Genomic DNA, 18,912 nt, shown 5'->3' with positions numbered 1-18,912 from the left:
CTGTGTGAACTCCTCCAACTCCATTTCAAAATACTAAAATAAAAACCGAAACTGATGCGAAAAAAATTCTCTGAACTAAAATAAAAAAGATGCTTGCATTTTGATATTTAAAATTTTTATTTCATAATAAAACTTTTAAATTGATGACTACGTAAACCATTAGACTGTTAAAAAAACTTATTTATTGATCCGTACATTTATACAATGAGATATCCGTACCAAGACCTTCTTTACATAGGTCTCGATCCGTACACCTATTCTTTGGAAGTGAAATGAAAAAATCAATGTTTTCATTTTCCAGTGACAGAGAATCATGGCAGCCGAAAAGAAAATTTGCGAAGGGAATGAATGCATTAACCAAGCAGAAAAATAGTAATTATAATTTTGAATTTTAACAAACCTTCTATTAACATATCCCGATTCTAAAATCTTTTGTGCTTTCTCTGAGTTTTAAGCACGATATTTTATCTATCTGTTTAAAACAATTTTCTCCGTAAATGAAAGATTACTTTTGTACAGAAAAATAAAAGGAAATGACATCGTTATTTCGCACAAAGTTGCAGAGAACTGCATATGCGTGTTTAGGGGCTACGATGAACCCTGTTTTTGATGCAAAAGATGTGAGCTTATGGATGAAAAGATGTCCTACAAAAGTCGGATGTCTTGTTGTTGCAATTTGTGGGATGGCTTTTCATCGATAAGTAGATTGCTTTTTGCATTGGGAAAGGAGAAATAACGTTGAACGAATTAACGTTGTTGTTTCCTTTTAATTTTCACCGTAGTCGAAAGTAAATACATTCAATTCGCGATAACTCGAATATTACTATAACTCGAAGTTTTTATCAAGTCCCGACTCATTTGTCTTTAATTTCAGGCTAATTGTTCTCAATATCTTGAAGTTAACTTCCTTTAACTCCTAGTTTTTTCCAAGATGACTCGAAATTTATTTCGATAGGACGAAAAAAAAAAGAAGAAGAAGAAAGAAACATTACTTCACCTTCACTTGCAATTTTTGCGCTATAGCCCTCTAGAGCAAGAAGAGCACCTGTTGAGTCAATGTGTGATAAAGGTGTTACACATGCGGAAATGATAGCTTGTTTTCTTTTGTTGTGCTGTACTTTTTACACTTTGACATGTTGCTGGACTACGACTTTGCTTTTAAACTGTCAAGTCAACTGATTGTACCTTTATTTAAAGGCTAACCTAAGTTGAGATGCGTTCCTCTTCATTCTTTCCTCCGATCATTTGCTAATAAGTTTCTGAGAGACAGAGTGAGTTTTCTTTACTAATAAAGGTGTCTAAGCAAGTACTCTGTCAATGATATTAAAAGAAAAAGAGAAACTTCTAAAGCGGAAGAATCCATGAATCCGAATTTGAAACAAATGAAGATGTGCACCTGCAGAATCGGCTCTATTCAAGTGGTTCATGCAGTATCGAAATCAAGACCATGCTTTTGATTTTTCTCTCTCAATATTTTTTATTAAACTGTGCATATTGAGCTTAAAATCTTTTATGTTCTGTAGTTTTGTCAATTATATGTACATGCTGATTAAAATATTTGATGGCTTTTAATATTAAAATGTCGAAAAACAAAACTAGCGGTAAGTCGAACTTCTGATAAGTCAAAGTTTTATGTTGGTCCCTTTAGATTGGAGTTATCGCGAATTGACTGTATCTTAAGTTCAACCTATTTTGTTTTATCAGTAGGAACTGCTTTTGTACCCAATATAAAAATCAGAGAGAAATTAACATTGTGATAAGAATAATTTTGCCTTTTGAATTTTAAACCCCATTTGGAAATCATGGTCATTATCAGAGTAATTTTCAAAAATTTTGTTCTCCATTTATCCTTCCCTCCCCTCCAGTTAAAAATGTTCAATTTTAAAATCTGTTTGTTTTGCATTTAGTTCTTGACAGTGGTATTTATATTTTTTGGATCACAGGATTTATACCTCATTGGAATTTTTGACCTGATTTTAATGAGTAAAAATGCTACGTCAATAATAAAACTACCAACAAGAAGTGGTACGTATTTAAAATGAGGTGATCTGCTCTAGGTAATATTGACTGAAAGAAATTATTTCACTTATAAAGAAAAATCTCTTATTATGTAAAAGAGAGCTAAAATTTTCACTTGAAATATAAAGCCCTTGTTTTTTTGTGAAGATAAAATTATTCTGATAGATCTGTTTTCATCATGATCAACACATGGCCAAACGTCCTTTTCGTTTTGTCTAAATTCCCAATTGACTCATGAAAATCAGGATTGTGGACATTAGGGTTATGACTTAAAATTATTTTGCAATTATTTTTTTCGCCTGTGATTGCAATTAATGAACTTTTGTGTCTTGATTGCTAAAAAACTATTGCCGCAATTGTATCTGAAAAAACTTCCTGCACCAACTTATTTCAAGTTTAGAGCAGTAAATGTACGGTGCTGTAGTTTGTTGTAAATAAAAGAGTAGAATCTATAACAGAGTAGTGGTGTCCAGGATGAAACGCTAATAAAATGTGTTAACAGTTTTAGAAAAACGTTATTTAAAATTATATGTGTGAATTAAAGATAAGTCAGAGAAATTTCCCATCCCTTATCATCTAAGACACTTCATGACTATTGGTGGAGTCTTGGCAGAGCCATTGATTATCTATGCAGTTTCAGGACTGCATGGTGTAAAAAAAAGAATAAGATGGGAAAAAAAAAAAAAAAAAAACTCAGATTTTGAACTATAGAAACAAACTTAGAACTTGGAGGAGCATTTGGAATTTTGAAAGTTAACAAACTCCATCCTTTTATACGATGATATTGGTTTAATAGCCTGTATAGTTATTTAAGATTTTTTTTCAGACAATATCATTTCTAAAAACTCTTGTTTGCACTCAGTAACAGGCTGTTGCTTAAGTAATATTAACAAATTCTTGGGGGGGGGGGGGACGCTTCAGGTGGGGTATCTAAAAAGGACTTAGATTGCACCATTAAATTTTTTTGGGGGAGAAAAGGAGGAGATTTTTGGTGTTATTTTGGAGGGTCTTGTTCTGGGAGGGAGGAAGGCTATCGCCCTAAGGGAATTAACACAGCTTATTCAGAGCTTTATAAGTGAATTAAAAATTAAACAACATATTTTAGAGGCTAACATTTCTTCTCCCAGCATTATTATTATTTAATAAATAATTCATGTAGTCCTCACCCATTTAAGTTGTTTTTTTTTTTAATTCTCCTAGCCTAAAAACTGGATTCTTAAAATGGAAACCTGATTATGACAGTGCTGCTACAGAATATTCTAAAGCAGGTATTTATGTGGTTCTTAATTTTTTTTATTATCTTGTTGAAAAATTGTGTAAAACTTATTGTACATTTTTATGCCCCTCTGTTTGAAACTACAATTTATCTTTAATTTGGAGAACTGGTGTAATACAACACATTTAGTTTTCATTTTTTTTTTTTTTTTTCATTTTTTACATCAGTTGAAACTTTATATTTTCAAGTTACTTACGTACTAAAGGTATTCTATGTATTTGAGTATTTCTTAGTATTTTTTCTAATAAACATAAACATAGCTATAGATTGGATTAATTGTCATTAAAATAAAGTGACATCAGTGACAATACATTTTATAGGACATAATTTGATTTTTAAGAAATCTGTTACTGAATAAGATGTATAGTTTGTTAAAAATATGAAGAAAAAAAAAGAAGTAAAATTACTATGTACTATTTTAAAAACTTGAAACAGATTTTCTATACACCTTATTTTTATGTAGTTTTCACACTTTGTTTGTGTTTTTAAACTAGTTATAAATGAATGTGGTAATTTCATTCCATCTAGCAATTTGCTTCAAAACTGCTAAAGTTCTTGGACAAAGCAAGGACTGTTATTTGAAAGCTGCCAATTGTTATGCACAAAATCATTCGTATCCTTCTATGTATGTTTTAAAAAAATCATGGGAAGTTTTGTGAATTTTTTTTTTTCTGTAATTTTAGTTATTAATTGTAGCTAAGGCTTTGTAGTAAATAATTTTAAGAAGTAAATATTTAGTTTAGAATGCATAACTTGTCTTTATTTATTTATTTTTGACCATCAAGTTCTAATGCTATGAATTCCTTTTGAATTTCATACTTAAATTTATGAATGGTTAGTAACTTTGTTCTTCTCTTTTTTTTTTTTTTTTTTTGTGGATAATGGGTACAAGTGTTCGAAATATAATTAAACACTTTGTGTGATCAAGTTTAACTTAACTGACAAAGATTCTTCTCGGCTGCAAAGTAAGTTGCTTAGGACACTTAATTTTTGATGAAATAATCTTTTTATTTTAACTATTTCCTCTCATTTTCTAACTTACTTGGATTACTATTTTATTGATATAATCATATTACTTTTCTAATAGGAGTTATGAGCAAGCTGCTTTGATTTCAAAAGATATGCAGGACTTTATGGGCTCAGTGCAATTGATTGAAAGGGCATGTCAACTGTTTCGTGAGCATGGAACCCCGGACACCGCTGCTTTGGCTCTGGAGCGAGGCGCAAAGTAATTCTCAATTATGTATACACTTTCAAAGACATACTTTCTTCACTCTACTTTCTGCATTATTTCCATTTTTTCCCCAGTTTACCATAATTGAATAGAGAAAGAATTCCTAAACAAAAAAAAGTAAAGAAAAAAGCAAGTGCTACTGTTAGCAATAGCAAAAAAAAAAGCATGGTAGCGAATAAGATTTGATCCAGGTTGTAACATCAGTAGCATGATGCCACAGCTAGGTTGTGATGTCAGTAGTGATGTCACAGCAGTTTGGAAGAAAGCCCAGATGGGCCAATGCTAGAAGGTATGATGTGTTGATCTAAATTTAAAAAATTGCAAAAAGAAAGCTATTGCATATTTTTGAGAAAAAAAAATTCTGAAGAGGGTAAAATGTTTTGACTGCTACATACTAAATTTTCAGAAAAGAAATCTCCCATACTTTTTGTGGGATGGGATTAGAAAGAATAAAACCCAGAAAAATAAAAAATAAAGGTTTATTCAAAATTTTGTTAAAAAATAGTAAAAAAAAAAAAGAAAAAAGAAAAAAAAACAAAGCTATCACGTAATTTTGAAAAGGTTTTTTTTTCAGAAGAGGGAGAAATGTTTTGACTATTGCATACTACATTTTCAGAAAGAAATTTCTCTTACTTTTTGTGGGATGGGTTTAAAAAAAAGGGCAGGAAAAAATGCAAAATAAAGATTTTTTCAAAAATTTATAAAAAATTCAAAAATCAGTCAATGTTTAAAATTATTTCAGTCATCATATTTGAAATTACATTCCCTACACTATAGTGCAAAAAAGATTTGCTTGGCATGATTGGTTGGGGGGCCATGACGAAATAAACACAAAAAGGGCTAAAAATAATAAAACATTTAATTGAGAAAAAACTATTAGAAATTTAGAATATCGGCTTCGAGGTACAGACCCAGGGTACTTTCAAATTTTGTGCCAAGTCTCAAAGCTATAGGTGCTATGGGGGCTTTTTGCCATCGGGTACAAACAAACAAAGAAAGAAACAAACACCGTCACTCTTATGTATATATAGATAAAATTTGATGTTTCATTCAGTAAACTCCGAATCCCCCCCCCCAAACTTAAGTTTTTGGTGCCTTTGACTACCTATCATCGCCTCAGAGCAACAGCAACATATGTTATAATTATTCTCAGGCTTAGATGCCTCAGTGTTGCTCTGAGGCTATTATTTGCAAATCCTAATGTTATCACCACAGAGGAATTCATTCATTATATTAATTTTTTTACAGCAATGACTGTTGTCTCTTTTAAGAAAAAAGTTAAAGTATCAAAAGAATGAAAAAGTTGGAATTATTTCAGTAAGTTACCGTTCTATTGCCAAGGCTAAGGCAGAAATACATAAAATACACCGCCAGCTCGGTCATTCCATCCGAGGACTGCTGTTTCGTGCTTATTAGCACTCATCAGCACGGAATAGGAAGTGACTGAACTGGAAGTGGAAAACATCTTTAGGAAGCCAGGAGTGCCAAACAAACTGGTAGCTAATATAGAATTAGTACTGACCAGACGAGTGACCGAAGCAATGGTTTGGTTCAACTCGAAGATTGAAGGCAATGCATGGTATTTAGTCACAACGAGCAATTTTTTGCATAACTGTTTAAAGAAACTATATTTGAAAATGCAATAGTTAGGAAAGATACATTTTTCAGGATTATGATTCATTTATTTTATCAGTCAAAATTCTTGACTGCTTTTCTCAGTATAAAACATTTTGCAGTGGATGAGTAGTTCAGTGGTAGCTCAGCTAAAAAGGTCAATTTTGTCTATTGTGCTTGCAAGTAGATATTTGTTTAAATCAAAATTATTATTTTCATACTTTTATAATTAATTTTTTGCTCCTTTTTTAGAATGATTGAAAGTCGTCAACCAGAAGTAGCTTTGGATCTATATAAAAAGGCTGCTGAGGTTGTAATGGTAAGACTTCTACCACGGCACCTAAATTTTGGATAAAATATTTTGTATATGCAAAGATTTTTTTTTTTCTGCAAAGTTTCTTAGACAATTATGTTTCAATAAAATTCTCTTTGTCGTGAATTTTTCTTCCATTTTGAAAATAAATATGAGTCCTCTTTTCCTCCTTTTTGTATCATTGTTATTATTTTTTTAAATTATATACTAATTTAATATTTTAGATTGAAGATAGACCTACTCAAGCTGCTGAACATGTGGGTAAAGCTACACGACTTCTTCTTAAACTGAAAAGGTAAACTTTTTTTTTTGTTAAAAAAAAAAAAAAATCCTATTGTTCTCAAAAAAATAAATAAGAATAAATAAGTAAATAAAAATAAATAAATAAATAAAATAAAGATAAATAAATTCAATTTAAAAGAATTTTAAAAAGCAGATTGGTGTGTTTACTGATGTGCATCTTCAATTTATATTATTACTTCTTTGTGATGAATCAAGACCGAATCATATGCATTTGCATTACTTAACCTATTCTCAGCAATTGTTGAATATTTTATCGAGGGGTATTGTAATGTATTCTTTTGTACTAAATCAAGAGTTTTGAGATGTTAGAATTTAATTCCATTATTTTCCCATTCATCACAAGTAAAACTTATTTGACGGCACATCTATACCTCATTAAACATTTCTTTAGAAAAAATGGCAAGCTGATTCAAAAAGGTTCGCAAACCCCGGGTATAGTGATTAAGTTGTATAGTGCAATGACTATGACAGTTTGTGGAAGCATTTAATGATTCTAGTATAAAAATGCTCATTGTTGTGATTTTCATTCTTTTTTAAAAATATTTTGGGGGAACTCACTAATTTTACTCAACAAATGCAAAATCTGTTTTTACACATTCCTATTTTTCTTAACCCTCCCTTCCAATGTCACCGAAACTTGATTATTTGAGATCTGATTTTTAAACCTACCTCACTTACTGAATTTTAGATCTACGATACTTAGGCACGTAAACGAAGGACTGACGTTGCTTTAAAAAATTCTCCTTCTCTCCTTATGCGTTTTTTGTGTAACCTAGTTTCATATGTTGCCAGGGTTCAAAAATATCGTAATATTTTTAGAAATATCAAAAATATCCAATATTTGGATATATATCGGATATTTTGATATATATATCTGATATTTTCAATCAACACAAACTAAAGTCTTCAAAATAGTAAATGCATACTCAAATCACTCTTTATTTTCTTACATTATTATTACAGTATGCCGACTCAAAATTAAGGTTTCTCTCATTATTCATATTTAATATTTCAATTTACAATTTTGTCAATTTTAATGAAGTTAATTTAGCATTAGCTGTTTTACTCATTTTTCTTCTGTTAACTACTTTTACACTTATATGATTCAGAAATAAAAAATATGCATTAGTTGGTGCACAGTCATAAGACATTTTTTTTCTGACCAACGTTTAATTTACTGTTTTCGTTATACTTAATTAGGCACTTTTAATATGATTTAAAATTGATACATTACTAATGATAAAAATGAATATAAAATAAAAAATATATGGTGCACACTCTTTTAGTTATTTTTAATAACAAATTAACAATATTACTAGGATTTATATAATTTTTATATTTGAAATAAAGTAGTTGAAAAAATAAATATCGAAAATATCATAAATTTTCAAGATAAATATCAGATATATATCATGATATATATTGGCGAACCCTGTATCTTGCAAATAATCTGATTACACAATTTTCTCATGTATGTGTGTAATCTGTTTGCAATAGTGAGGGATTCTTTTTTAGCTTTTACTTGCATTTTTTACATACACTATTGTTTTTAACTATAGTTTTAATATATGCAAGTGTTATTGATATTTTTAAATTTTGCATAAATAGCATCATTTTTACCTAGGTTTCAGATTACCTGCGCATTTGCTTATCCATGTTTGTTACCATGCTATCTTATTCCATGGATAAACAGGAGTTTACTGTATTCCAGGGGACAGCGTCCCCCCCCCCCAATACCTGCAAGTATTAAAGAGCTTGAATGGCATTCATGTGAGTCTATTTAGTTAACGAATTAAACCCATCAAATGAACTCAGGGTTGTTAAAGGCATTCCTGCAGAAACTTAAAATAGTTTTGAACAGTAATCAAAGCTTTTTGATCCTTGGTATCAAATTGATATTTTTAATGATATAATGAGAAATGTTTTGCTAGAAATTGTTAAGTTTTAACATAACACTCAAGTTCCATTGCTACCCAGTTACCTCAGTTTGTGCAGAGTGATTCTTTTCCATTTAAAAAAAATATTTTTTGATTGATGGAAAAAATAACCTTTCTAGCAACTGTTCTTGATTTACTTTGTTCACAAGAGTAACAAACTTTTAAGTAATTGTTAGTTTCCAGTAAAGTGCTGTTGAAAAGATTGGCTAATTATTATATTGGTAATTCATTAATAAATAACTTACTAATTGTGTGCTGGGTTTGTAATAAATAAGCTAAAGTTTACTTTTTTTTTTCATTTTATGCATATTATGACAATTTTCAGGCGCAGTTCAGCATTTTTCAAGCTTTTCATGTTGCATATAATCCTGTCTTTATTGATGAATGAATATTTATATATCAGAAAACAAAAAAAGACTGAAAAAGATGCTATTTGAATGTTGCAATAATCTTCCAGGATTCCCTCTAGGATGCAAAATTGCTCTATTCACACAAAAATCCTACTGAAAAACCTCCATTTGCACGTTGCTCTCATGAAAATCCCACTTAACACTTTATTTATGGTAAGGAATCCCACCTTGCAACTTTCCTTTGTAAACCCTATTGTACTGGATTTGAGGCTGATTCTTGCTTTTTCATGCATCCTGGTTTTATGCTTTGTAGCAAATTGTTTTGTTGATCTTTTTTAGTGCATTTAATGCAATAGAAAATGTTTACAGCTGATACAATAACATATGACAAACTATAAAAAAACAAGTACAACTTAAAAGAAAAAGGCAAATAAGTGGTAGTAGATAAAGTAAGATCTTTGCAAAATAATCCTGAGACAAAACAATACCAAAATTCTTGCTATAAATGTATTATATATAAAGTGGTCGCCGTTTATTAAGATCACATTTGTTTTGAGGACATTTGATTTTATTAATCGGCTGATTTTATAAACCGGCATGCCTACATTAAAAAAATGAAAGGTTTTGGAGTTTAAATTCTCTAATAATGGAAGGAATTATTCAAAATACAGTCGTCATTTTAACTAAACATGAGGTGATTTTTTTTAAATGTACAAAGGTCTTAAAATATTGGAGTAATCTTATTTGGTAAGCAGAATTGTAGAGCAAAGATTCAATATCTTTTGAATGTTTACAAAATACTTTGTAACTTTCAACATTATAATTTCCTTTTTGCTCTAAAGGTCATCATATATCATCAAGCTCTTTTCTGACATCTATTGAAGAGGAAAATTTGGCACTGAGATTTTCTCATCCTTTAAGACCGATTCCTTCACTCCTTGGTGCCTCTTCGTCAATTTTTTACGTATGATGTCCAAAAGTTTGATTTTATAAAACGGCGATAGTAATTATATTAAAGGATGGTTTTTAACATGCTTTGATGCCTCAATGATTCTGTTCTTTCAGGTTTGATTTTAAAAAGCGGCTGATTTAATAACCCAGTGGTTTTATTAGTGGCGGGTACTGTATATATAGTCGAATCTGCCTATCTCAAAAACCTCTCTTTGTCGAAATTTTCCAATTTCTTTGCATTTATAGCATAAATTCAATGTTTTTTCCCCATGTTTATCTCGAATTTTTGATAATTAGATTTGATGAAGCTGCTGAAATGATCAAAAAAGAAATGGGATATCATCTTTCAACTGAAAATGCAAGAGCTGCTGGAAGATTAGTCGTAGCAGAAGTTCTAGTCCATTTGATGAGAGAAGATTATGTTGCTGCCGACAAAGCTTTTAAAGAAGGCTACAAGTAATTATTTTCTAATTTCTCATTTCTGAAAGGTATTAATTGCACATTCTGAAAAATAATATAATGCATGTACAGTGAAACTTTGGTGAACAAGTGGATAACTTGACCCCGTACCTTGACATTTATTTTTCTTATGGTGGGGGGGTACTATTTCAATGGTTGAAATTCTCTCTAATTTGACACACATATGCAGAAACCCCTATAAGTTGACATCTAATTTCTATTGTAGTCCAATTTTTGCTATTAACATTCTTACATATTGACCCCTTTTTAGAATTTTACGCTGCAGTTTCTTGGTCAGTTAATCTTTTTTTGGAAAGCTCTTTTAGAGGATTCCATCCTTTATCCAGGGGAGTCAGCCACCACACTTTATGCAATTCTAAAAGGTTGGATAAGTATACCCATAAAAGTCCTTCAGAGAAAGAAGGCACCATGATATGTTTTGCACATACTGCTCATATGTTGTGAGCAGGACTTTTTATCTTTAACAGACCTGACTGACAAGAGGCTTTTTCACCTCTTTTCAAAAATTATGGATTTATTTCTCACGAGGTATTCAAATAATATTTGGGGTTTTATGTGTATTTTTCAAATAAAGAAAAAGAGAAAATTTATTAACTGGAATTAATTTTCATAATGTGAATGTTAACATTAGTAAGTAAGTGATAGAAACTCTTTAGGAATTAAAGTAATGGAACCTCAGTAAGTTGACATCGACATGGTTTCATGTTGCCTTGGGGTGTCTAGTTATCAAAGTTCGACTGTTTAGTTATAATTTACATATATAATTGCATATATTTTTCCTTCGATAAACCAATCACTTCAGAAAGCCTTTAAGAAAAATACACTGTATGATTCGTGTTTTTGAGTAATATAAGAAAAGAGCAATGGTATTGACATTGCATTAATGTGATAGGACATATGAGGCAGTGAGAAGCAAAGGGATGTAAGTGGACATTTTCAAGTTTTGCGTAAAACACATATAAAGATTACGTCCTAGGTAGCTTTTAATTGAATTTTTTTGTAAATCATGCTATACAGCAACATCTACCAGGGCTACAAGTATGTAAGTGGCCATCAAGTTTTAAGTAAAACGCATTTGAAGATATTCTAGGTAGGCTTTCATTCACCTTTTTTCTAAATCTTGCTTTACAGCAGCATCTAAAGGGCTACTAGTCTTGTACTATCTTTTGCCCCAAGTCAGAGGAGGGGTTCACCTACCATTTGTACTGGTTATCCCAAATTTGTAATTTTGCCACTTGCATCCTTTTGCTTTTCACTACCTCATATTGTTAGCTTTTACTTTTTAGAAAATACTTGAATTAAAATTTTAACGTAAAAATGTTTTCATCAGTTTAATTATAAACTATCTGTTACTGTAGTATTTCTCCAAGAAACTGATGCTTCGTGCTATTACAAGTTTTAAGCTCACACTGTGGACTATATAAAAAGTTGCGTACTAAATCAAAGATGTGGAAGTGTTTTTTTTTTAATATTCCATGATTTTAATTGGTTTACTTTATCTATGTTGAAAATGAGAGAAAAAACTAGTTTAAAAAAAAAAGAGCTTTTAATTAATCAAATGGAAAGGTATCACCTTTCATGCTTAGCATACTTAAAAGTGCTGCCAGAGAATTTGAGTATTATTGATAAAATGCAGATCCAAGTGTTGTTTAATGGTTTCGAAAAAAAAAAAAAAATAGTTACAAAAATTATTACATTTTGTTAAGCATTTCAAAGGAATAATTAATTAAATTAATTACATGCATTATTAATGCAGTTGTAGCTTTCAAAACATTACATAATCTTTTTTTTTCTTTTTTGGGCCAACTTTCCATACAAATAACTGAATAAATAACATTGTACAAGAAATGGAAACAAGACTTAGTTTTACGGGCAGGACCAGAACCTTAGAGTTTGGGTATCACTGTACACCAATGTTGGGGAATTACACCCAGAAAATGGGTTATTCCAGGTGCTCTTTCATGTATAATTTGGGAATGGGGCATAAAACACAAGGGTAGCTTCTTGTTTTTGTGGGGTTCATTATTGAAATGTGTTTGCACAAGTAAGTATGGAGGAGCATAAGTATTATATGGGTATGAATACAGGGTCTAGGCTTCATTTTGATAACACTGTGTGACAAAATTTTACTTTTTTTCCCTCTAACGTTAAATTAAATATCTGATTTATGTCTAGTTGGGCCTACTAAACATAAATATGCAAACAAAATTCTTTTAACATGTACCATTTTAAAGTTATGATAAATTTAATTTTCATAAATGGCTAAAAACTGAAATTTTGGAATTTAATCTAAACATGTTTGTCTACTTATATTTTGAATCTTAATGCAAATATAGTATTCATATACACTTATATATACATTGTGAGGAGAAATAGCACAGGTTTTATCATTGAGTAGAAAAATAAGCCACACTTTATGAAAGAAAATGATGAAAAATTAACTTTTCCTCTTGAATTAGAAAGCAACAGTAATCTCCCAGCATTTTTGCTTTCCATTTTCCTTGGCAACGTTCTTCAATACGTTTAACATCTTGATGAAAGTGTTCACCTTGCTCATCACTCACCATTGCAAGATTAGGAGGGACAAAATCGAAGTGAGGGTGCAAGAAATGTATCTATCTTCAATGACATTCTGCACCCCATCATTTCAAATTTTTGAAACAAGTTTTTCACTAAAAATTTGGCATTTTTAGTTTTATTTTTATTGACTAAAAATCCTCGAGCTGCCTCCTTTAGAGACAACCAAGCCGCTAATTCTTTTTGGGTGAGGTTTTCATCAAAGCCATTGTTCTTCAGAAGCATTCTTATTTGTTGGCCGACAAAAATGCCTTCTTTTAATTTAGCATCACCCAGTTTAGGAAAAATACTTTTCAAATACAAAAATCCTTGGTCATTTTTATCCATAGGTTTGACAAAACTTTTCGCCAAACCGAGTTTTAAATGTAAGGGTGGAAGAATCATTCTCTTGCGTGATAAGAGGTAAATTAAAAAAAGTAATTTCAGCCACTTCAGAAATTTACAGCAATTCTAATTGAAATAAAATATTCTATTAAACAATAACTGTTGCACATGATATTTTTCACAGTACTATATACCAATAGGCTTCTAATTATTGAAATGTACAGTCGAATCGCTCTACAACGTGTTTCGACTTACGCGAAATGGCTGTAATGCAAGTTTTTCACGAGCAACGAATTTTAGAGTTTTCGCGAGTTCCTCACCAACAACACGAAAATTTTTCGGCAGAATAGCTTCGGTAAAGAGCAGATCAATTCCTTCATTTTCTGACGAGTTGATTGATGTGCGTTAGGGCTGATAGTGGACTAAAGTAAAATTTTCGGAAACAACGAGAAAGCTCAGACCTCTGTAAAAACTCTTCAAATATGCTTACAAAATCATTGAAAAAGCCATTTTAAGAGTTTTTTTTAAATAATTTATTAGTTTTACAATGTGTTGTCAACTCATAATTTTCGGGAACAGCAACCTTAAATTTTCGGAACGCAAACATTTCCTGATGTGCATGCGGCATGTGCTGTCATGGGAAGACTGATAACGATCTGAGATCGCGCATCATAAATTATCATAATCTTCATTTTTAAGTTACGGGTACAGATGCACTTACTGTATCTACTGAACAGTACTATTATGGTGCTGAATTTTATTATTACTACGAACTGTACTGTTTTATGTTGTCTCTCTCTCTCTCCCATTGATCACTGATTTTGTGCATCGTAACAGTATTTTATGTTGAATTATACTGCTTTTTTAAAATAAAAATTCAGTTCTTTATGTAAGAAATGGTAATATATAGTTGAAAACTCATTCAAAACGGTTTTAGGGGTCTTTATGAATGCACTTCATTATGAAAATAATGAAGTATGCTCATAAAACAGTTTATATACCAACCCTTTTCCACAACGCAAAATTTCGACTTACGCGAAGGGTTTTGAAACGCATCCGTCGCGTAAGTCCAAACTCGACTGTATATGGCATTAAATTACATATTTTTATCACATTATGAGCCAGGGTGCATTAAAATGTTATAGAGGCTATAACTAAGAAACATGATGTGTTAGACACCCATATCATTTGACAATTTTGGTTACAATTAAATAAGTAACTCAATACACGTGATGGTGTTCATGATAGAAAAATTGTCACACAGTGTAATTATTTTAAATTGAAGTTCGCAAAATGCAGTTCTAGGTTATTTTTGGTTGCATTAACAGCTTCTGATATAAAAATAAATTTCTTTATTTTTTGCCCCCTCTAAAGAACCTGCTGCCTAGCCTAATGTTCATTTCTGGCCTGATGATTAATAATACAAATTCTGAAAAGTGATTTCATTTTATAAAGCATTACAGATGTTTGTTAGTTGGATGAAACCTTGGTTATCTGCAGTATTCAATTTTCTGATGCCTGTTCCAAAAATCTACCTTGGATAATCTAGATTTCATTGCTCTCAATCAGATTTTATATCATTATAAAGTATTCATTTGCTTTATAATTAAGAGTTTTTTTGTTTTGTGCTTTATGCTCATGATGTTGATTGTATTGTGTACATTCCGAATAAATTTCAGCTACTGTGAACGAGATGAATGCAATACTCTCATGGACTTGTTGGAAGGTTATGATCAGGGAGATCCAGAACAGCTAAACAGAGCACTAAATAGTCCTTTTATTAAGCATATGGATGTTGAGGTATTATTTTTAGTTTGTATTTTCAGCATTAACATAGAATATCTGAAATTGTATTTCAATGTCTATTTATGAAGTGTTTTAATGCGAAAATTACAAAATAATAACTTAAGCTTAAATACAGAAAAATGTAGAGGTTGATCCAGTTTTCAATTTTGGAAAGAGTCATTACCGTAAACTTCGATTATCGGCCGTCAGATTAGCTGCGGGTCTTTTCACATTTTCGTTGCGACAACTTTTCAAAGGGTAGTACTGCCGCTTTTCGTTTAATAGAAGGGTCTTAAACAGTGTCAAACTGTTAGCCTGACGTGCTCGTCTTGCATGTAAACTTTGTAGTAATGAGCTTTATTGTTTTTGCCTAATTGTAATATATATTGGTATTAAATTACTACTATTTATTGTCTCTAACTAGTCAAAATTGTAACTAATGATCAGTGTGTTTGTATATTTAAATAAAGTTCTTCAGGGACTGACTTGCTCAGATTTTATCCAAGCATTTAAAACCGATAAACCAAGCACTTGGTAAGTGCGGGGGTCTGTGAGGGTGTCAAATCTTGAACTAATAAACTTTAGACTTGACATGTACTTTTTACATTCAATGTTTTCATTTTTGGCTATAATTTAAATGTATGTGTGAGTTTATTCATACTTTTTAGATATTGTATACATTAGTGTTGTTTTTTTATTGTATTAGTATTGTATTCGGATTTATCCATGAGTTTCGCATATCTGGGGTTAACGTGCCACCCTATTCCAGTGATAATCGGGCGTTTACTGTATTTAAATATGACCACACAAATAATGAGTATAATATTGAGGCACAAATAAGGGGTCTTGGCATTGCTCTGATAATATCCTCAGAGAAAAATTGCTTGTCTTGTTAAATTCATTATATATACATGTGTTTGTTAGTGATGTGCCGAATCATTAATACCACGGATATGTATCATCTGCGTCTAGATCAGCGAATACTGATCTCAGCTTCTTATGCAATTGCAATTCAGTATCAGTATAAGTGTAAAATTTGTGACCGAGAGTGTTCTTGTCAGAACCAAGACCCAGCTTCCTTTTAAAATTTAATATAAAGCGAACACATCATCAAGAGTGATTTATTTGTAAAAGAAATTCTAAGTAGAGTAGAGGAGAGTCGGTAGGAATGAGACAGCAAGAGAAATTGTTCAGCGCTATATTTATGCTGAAATAAAAGGTGAACATGTTTTCTTGATTGTGCAGTAGATGTAGCAGATCCAACGAAAATCAAAAGTTGCTTCATCTGCTAATCTGCTGTCTTCAACTAAAAAAGAAGGAGTTTTCAATGAGTTAAAACCAAAATGAAGGAGTTTGAAGGGCGCTTCAAAAAATTTCCTAAATGAAGGGAGTATTTGAAGGAGTGTATGAACCCTGATTTCAACAAAATGTCATATGTTACAACATTGGCATTTCAAATAGGACTGAGCTTTAATTTCGTAAACATATTGACTTGTCTTGGTATTCATTATTTTAAGATATCTTTGTAGTATAAATGATTTCCTGTTTTAATAAGTAATTTATGCATTTTTTAAAAAAGATTTTAAAGTCATAGCTTATCAAATGAAAGTAGGACTGAGTAGGAATATAAGATTATATTTTAGAATTTCTAATTTCTCCTGCACTGCATTGTATCTTGTATTTGATTCAATATTTTTCCATTAATCTGAATTTCCTTTTTCTGTGAAGAATTTATCAAATTGAGTCAAAATAATTGAAACCTCAGATATGTTATCTTTCAGGAGTGATTGTGTTCCGGTATTTTCGTCTTGAATTCCGGTAGTTTCATCTTCGAAAATACCGGAGCTTCTATATTTTCAGAAAAACCCACTTTTTAAAAATGTAGGGCAATGCTTAATTAAGCTTTCTTTATTTTATATTCTGGTTTATGATCTTTATCTGCCTGTGTTCTGTTGTTATTGAACTAATTCTAATTATACTTTATCGTTATTAATATGCTCCTCGTAAATATAAATTAGTTTGTTTAATTAAATTTTACTAGTTAACTCTTACTTTTCATTTCGCTACTTTTTTTGTTTAATAATTTATTCATTTGAACTTTGCATGTCCTCACTTAAAATATGAGATATCTGGATAAATCTGAAGATATTGTCTCCATTGATGCAGGAAAGAACAAGTTTAATTGGGAATGGTTAAACAGAGTGGATTCCCATAATGAAAAGATGGAAATATGGTGTAAAAAATGATAGGGCTGGATTTTTGTTTTTGTGTTTCTTGCAACAAGCCCTTTACATATGCTAATGATGGTGTGAAGGCAACATTCTTCTACAAATACTCATAAAAGAAAACTAATACACCAGCATTTAAAAAATGCTGGTGTATTAGGCTTTAGTGTATTAGTAAATGAATTTTAATTGATGGTAAAGGATTCAAATAAAAAGGAGAAAAATAAAACATTCTTTGAAAAAATTTAAGAAATGAGAAAAATTAAAAGAATTTAACTCCCACCATGCACATGGACGTATTAAGCCCAATTAAAACTTTGAGTTTTAGCCCCAACAAATAATTGTGTGTATAAATTATTTATGTACATAAAATAAGTGTACATACACGTAATGTGTATATATATGCTCATCATAACACTTTTTCTTCTTGGAAAAAAAAGTTCAGGTATTTTTTCATGGAGTCACAATCACCCTTTGTAAATATATATATAATATAAGTATAAAAATCTTTGTAAGCAGAAATCTATTATATAGTAAATATGGTTTTTTTCTTTTCATCATTTTAGTTTGCAAAAATTGCAAGATCTCTTCAAGTTGCAGAAACAGAAAAGTCTTCCAAGAAAACGGAGACAAAAGCGGCCCAAGATGACGAAGATGATGAATATGCTGGTGGTCTTCTTTAGAGGAATAATGCAATAGTACGATTGTACATATGTAAAATGCTGTAAATTTAGGTTTTATTTTTTATTTGATCAAGTTGTAATTTTATTTAAGCATATTATTTATAATTATTTTCGCATGTTTAGAAACTCAGAAATGTTCATTATCTCTCTAGTCTTTAAATATTACAGCAGTAAGAAAAAAAATTCACTATATACAGAAAATATGTAATGTTGTAGAACTTTGTTGTTCTGATGTTTATATACTTTAAACAAATGTTATGTCGTAAAACGATCAATCTTAAAATGCTTTTGAAACTTTTCTATTAAATGTTGCAAGAATGTGAAAGAACCTACTCAACATCCAGTTTCGAACATATCTGGAAACTATCAGGATAATGTGGTATCATAACGAGGTTTAAATTGGAAAAAAAATAAAACCACAACTTCTTGTATTATTTGAAAATTTATTTTCAATGTGATAAATAAAAATAATTTTGAAATACACTTCATTCACAATATTTTTATTGATTCAACAAAAATATTTTTAATATTTTATTTGTTAATACTGAAAATAAATACTCAAATCCTTGATGCTTGTGTCCTAAAGATAATATGCATCAGGTTTTGAAACCTAGAATTTAACTTTTGATTGTGCAAGTTTAAATATATTATTTAAATTTTCACTGGATTATGATTCTCCATCTCATATAGATTTCTTCAAAATTTTGAGTTTATTAAACTTAAAGGTAACTGCTTTAGGCTTTAGCATCCTTTTAAAATACAGTATAACCCCGATTTAACGTTCATAATGGGGTCGGGTAGGGAAAAGTTCTTGTTAAATTAAGGGTATCATTAAATAGAG

The 18,912-nt window shown here is 30.6% G+C and overlaps 1 protein-coding gene across 1 annotated transcript; it reads left to right on the top strand.

Annotated features, from left to right (window-relative positions):
• Positions 1 to 273: 273 nt before the first annotated feature.
• Positions 274 to 18,569, top strand: LOC129216079 (gamma-soluble NSF attachment protein-like). The gene is made up of 10 exons (XM_054850226.1): positions 274 to 372; positions 3,220 to 3,287; positions 3,824 to 3,908; positions 4,243 to 4,260; positions 4,383 to 4,523; positions 6,396 to 6,462; positions 6,681 to 6,751; positions 10,295 to 10,453; positions 15,058 to 15,178; positions 17,955 to 18,569. Exons 1-10 carry the CDS (start codon positions 314 to 316, stop codon positions 18,069 to 18,071), a joined length of 906 nt encoding a protein of 301 aa, XP_054706201.1. The 5' UTR covers positions 274 to 313; the 3' UTR covers positions 18,072 to 18,569.
• Positions 18,570 to 18,912: the final 343 nt, after the last annotated feature.

This window comes from Uloborus diversus, chromosome 2 (assembly GCF_026930045.1).
Source record: "Uloborus diversus isolate 005 chromosome 2, Udiv.v.3.1, whole genome shotgun sequence".
Classification (NCBI taxonomy): domain Eukaryota; kingdom Metazoa; phylum Arthropoda; class Arachnida; order Araneae; family Uloboridae; genus Uloborus; species Uloborus diversus.
This window is presented reverse-complemented; position numbering and strand designations above follow the sequence as displayed.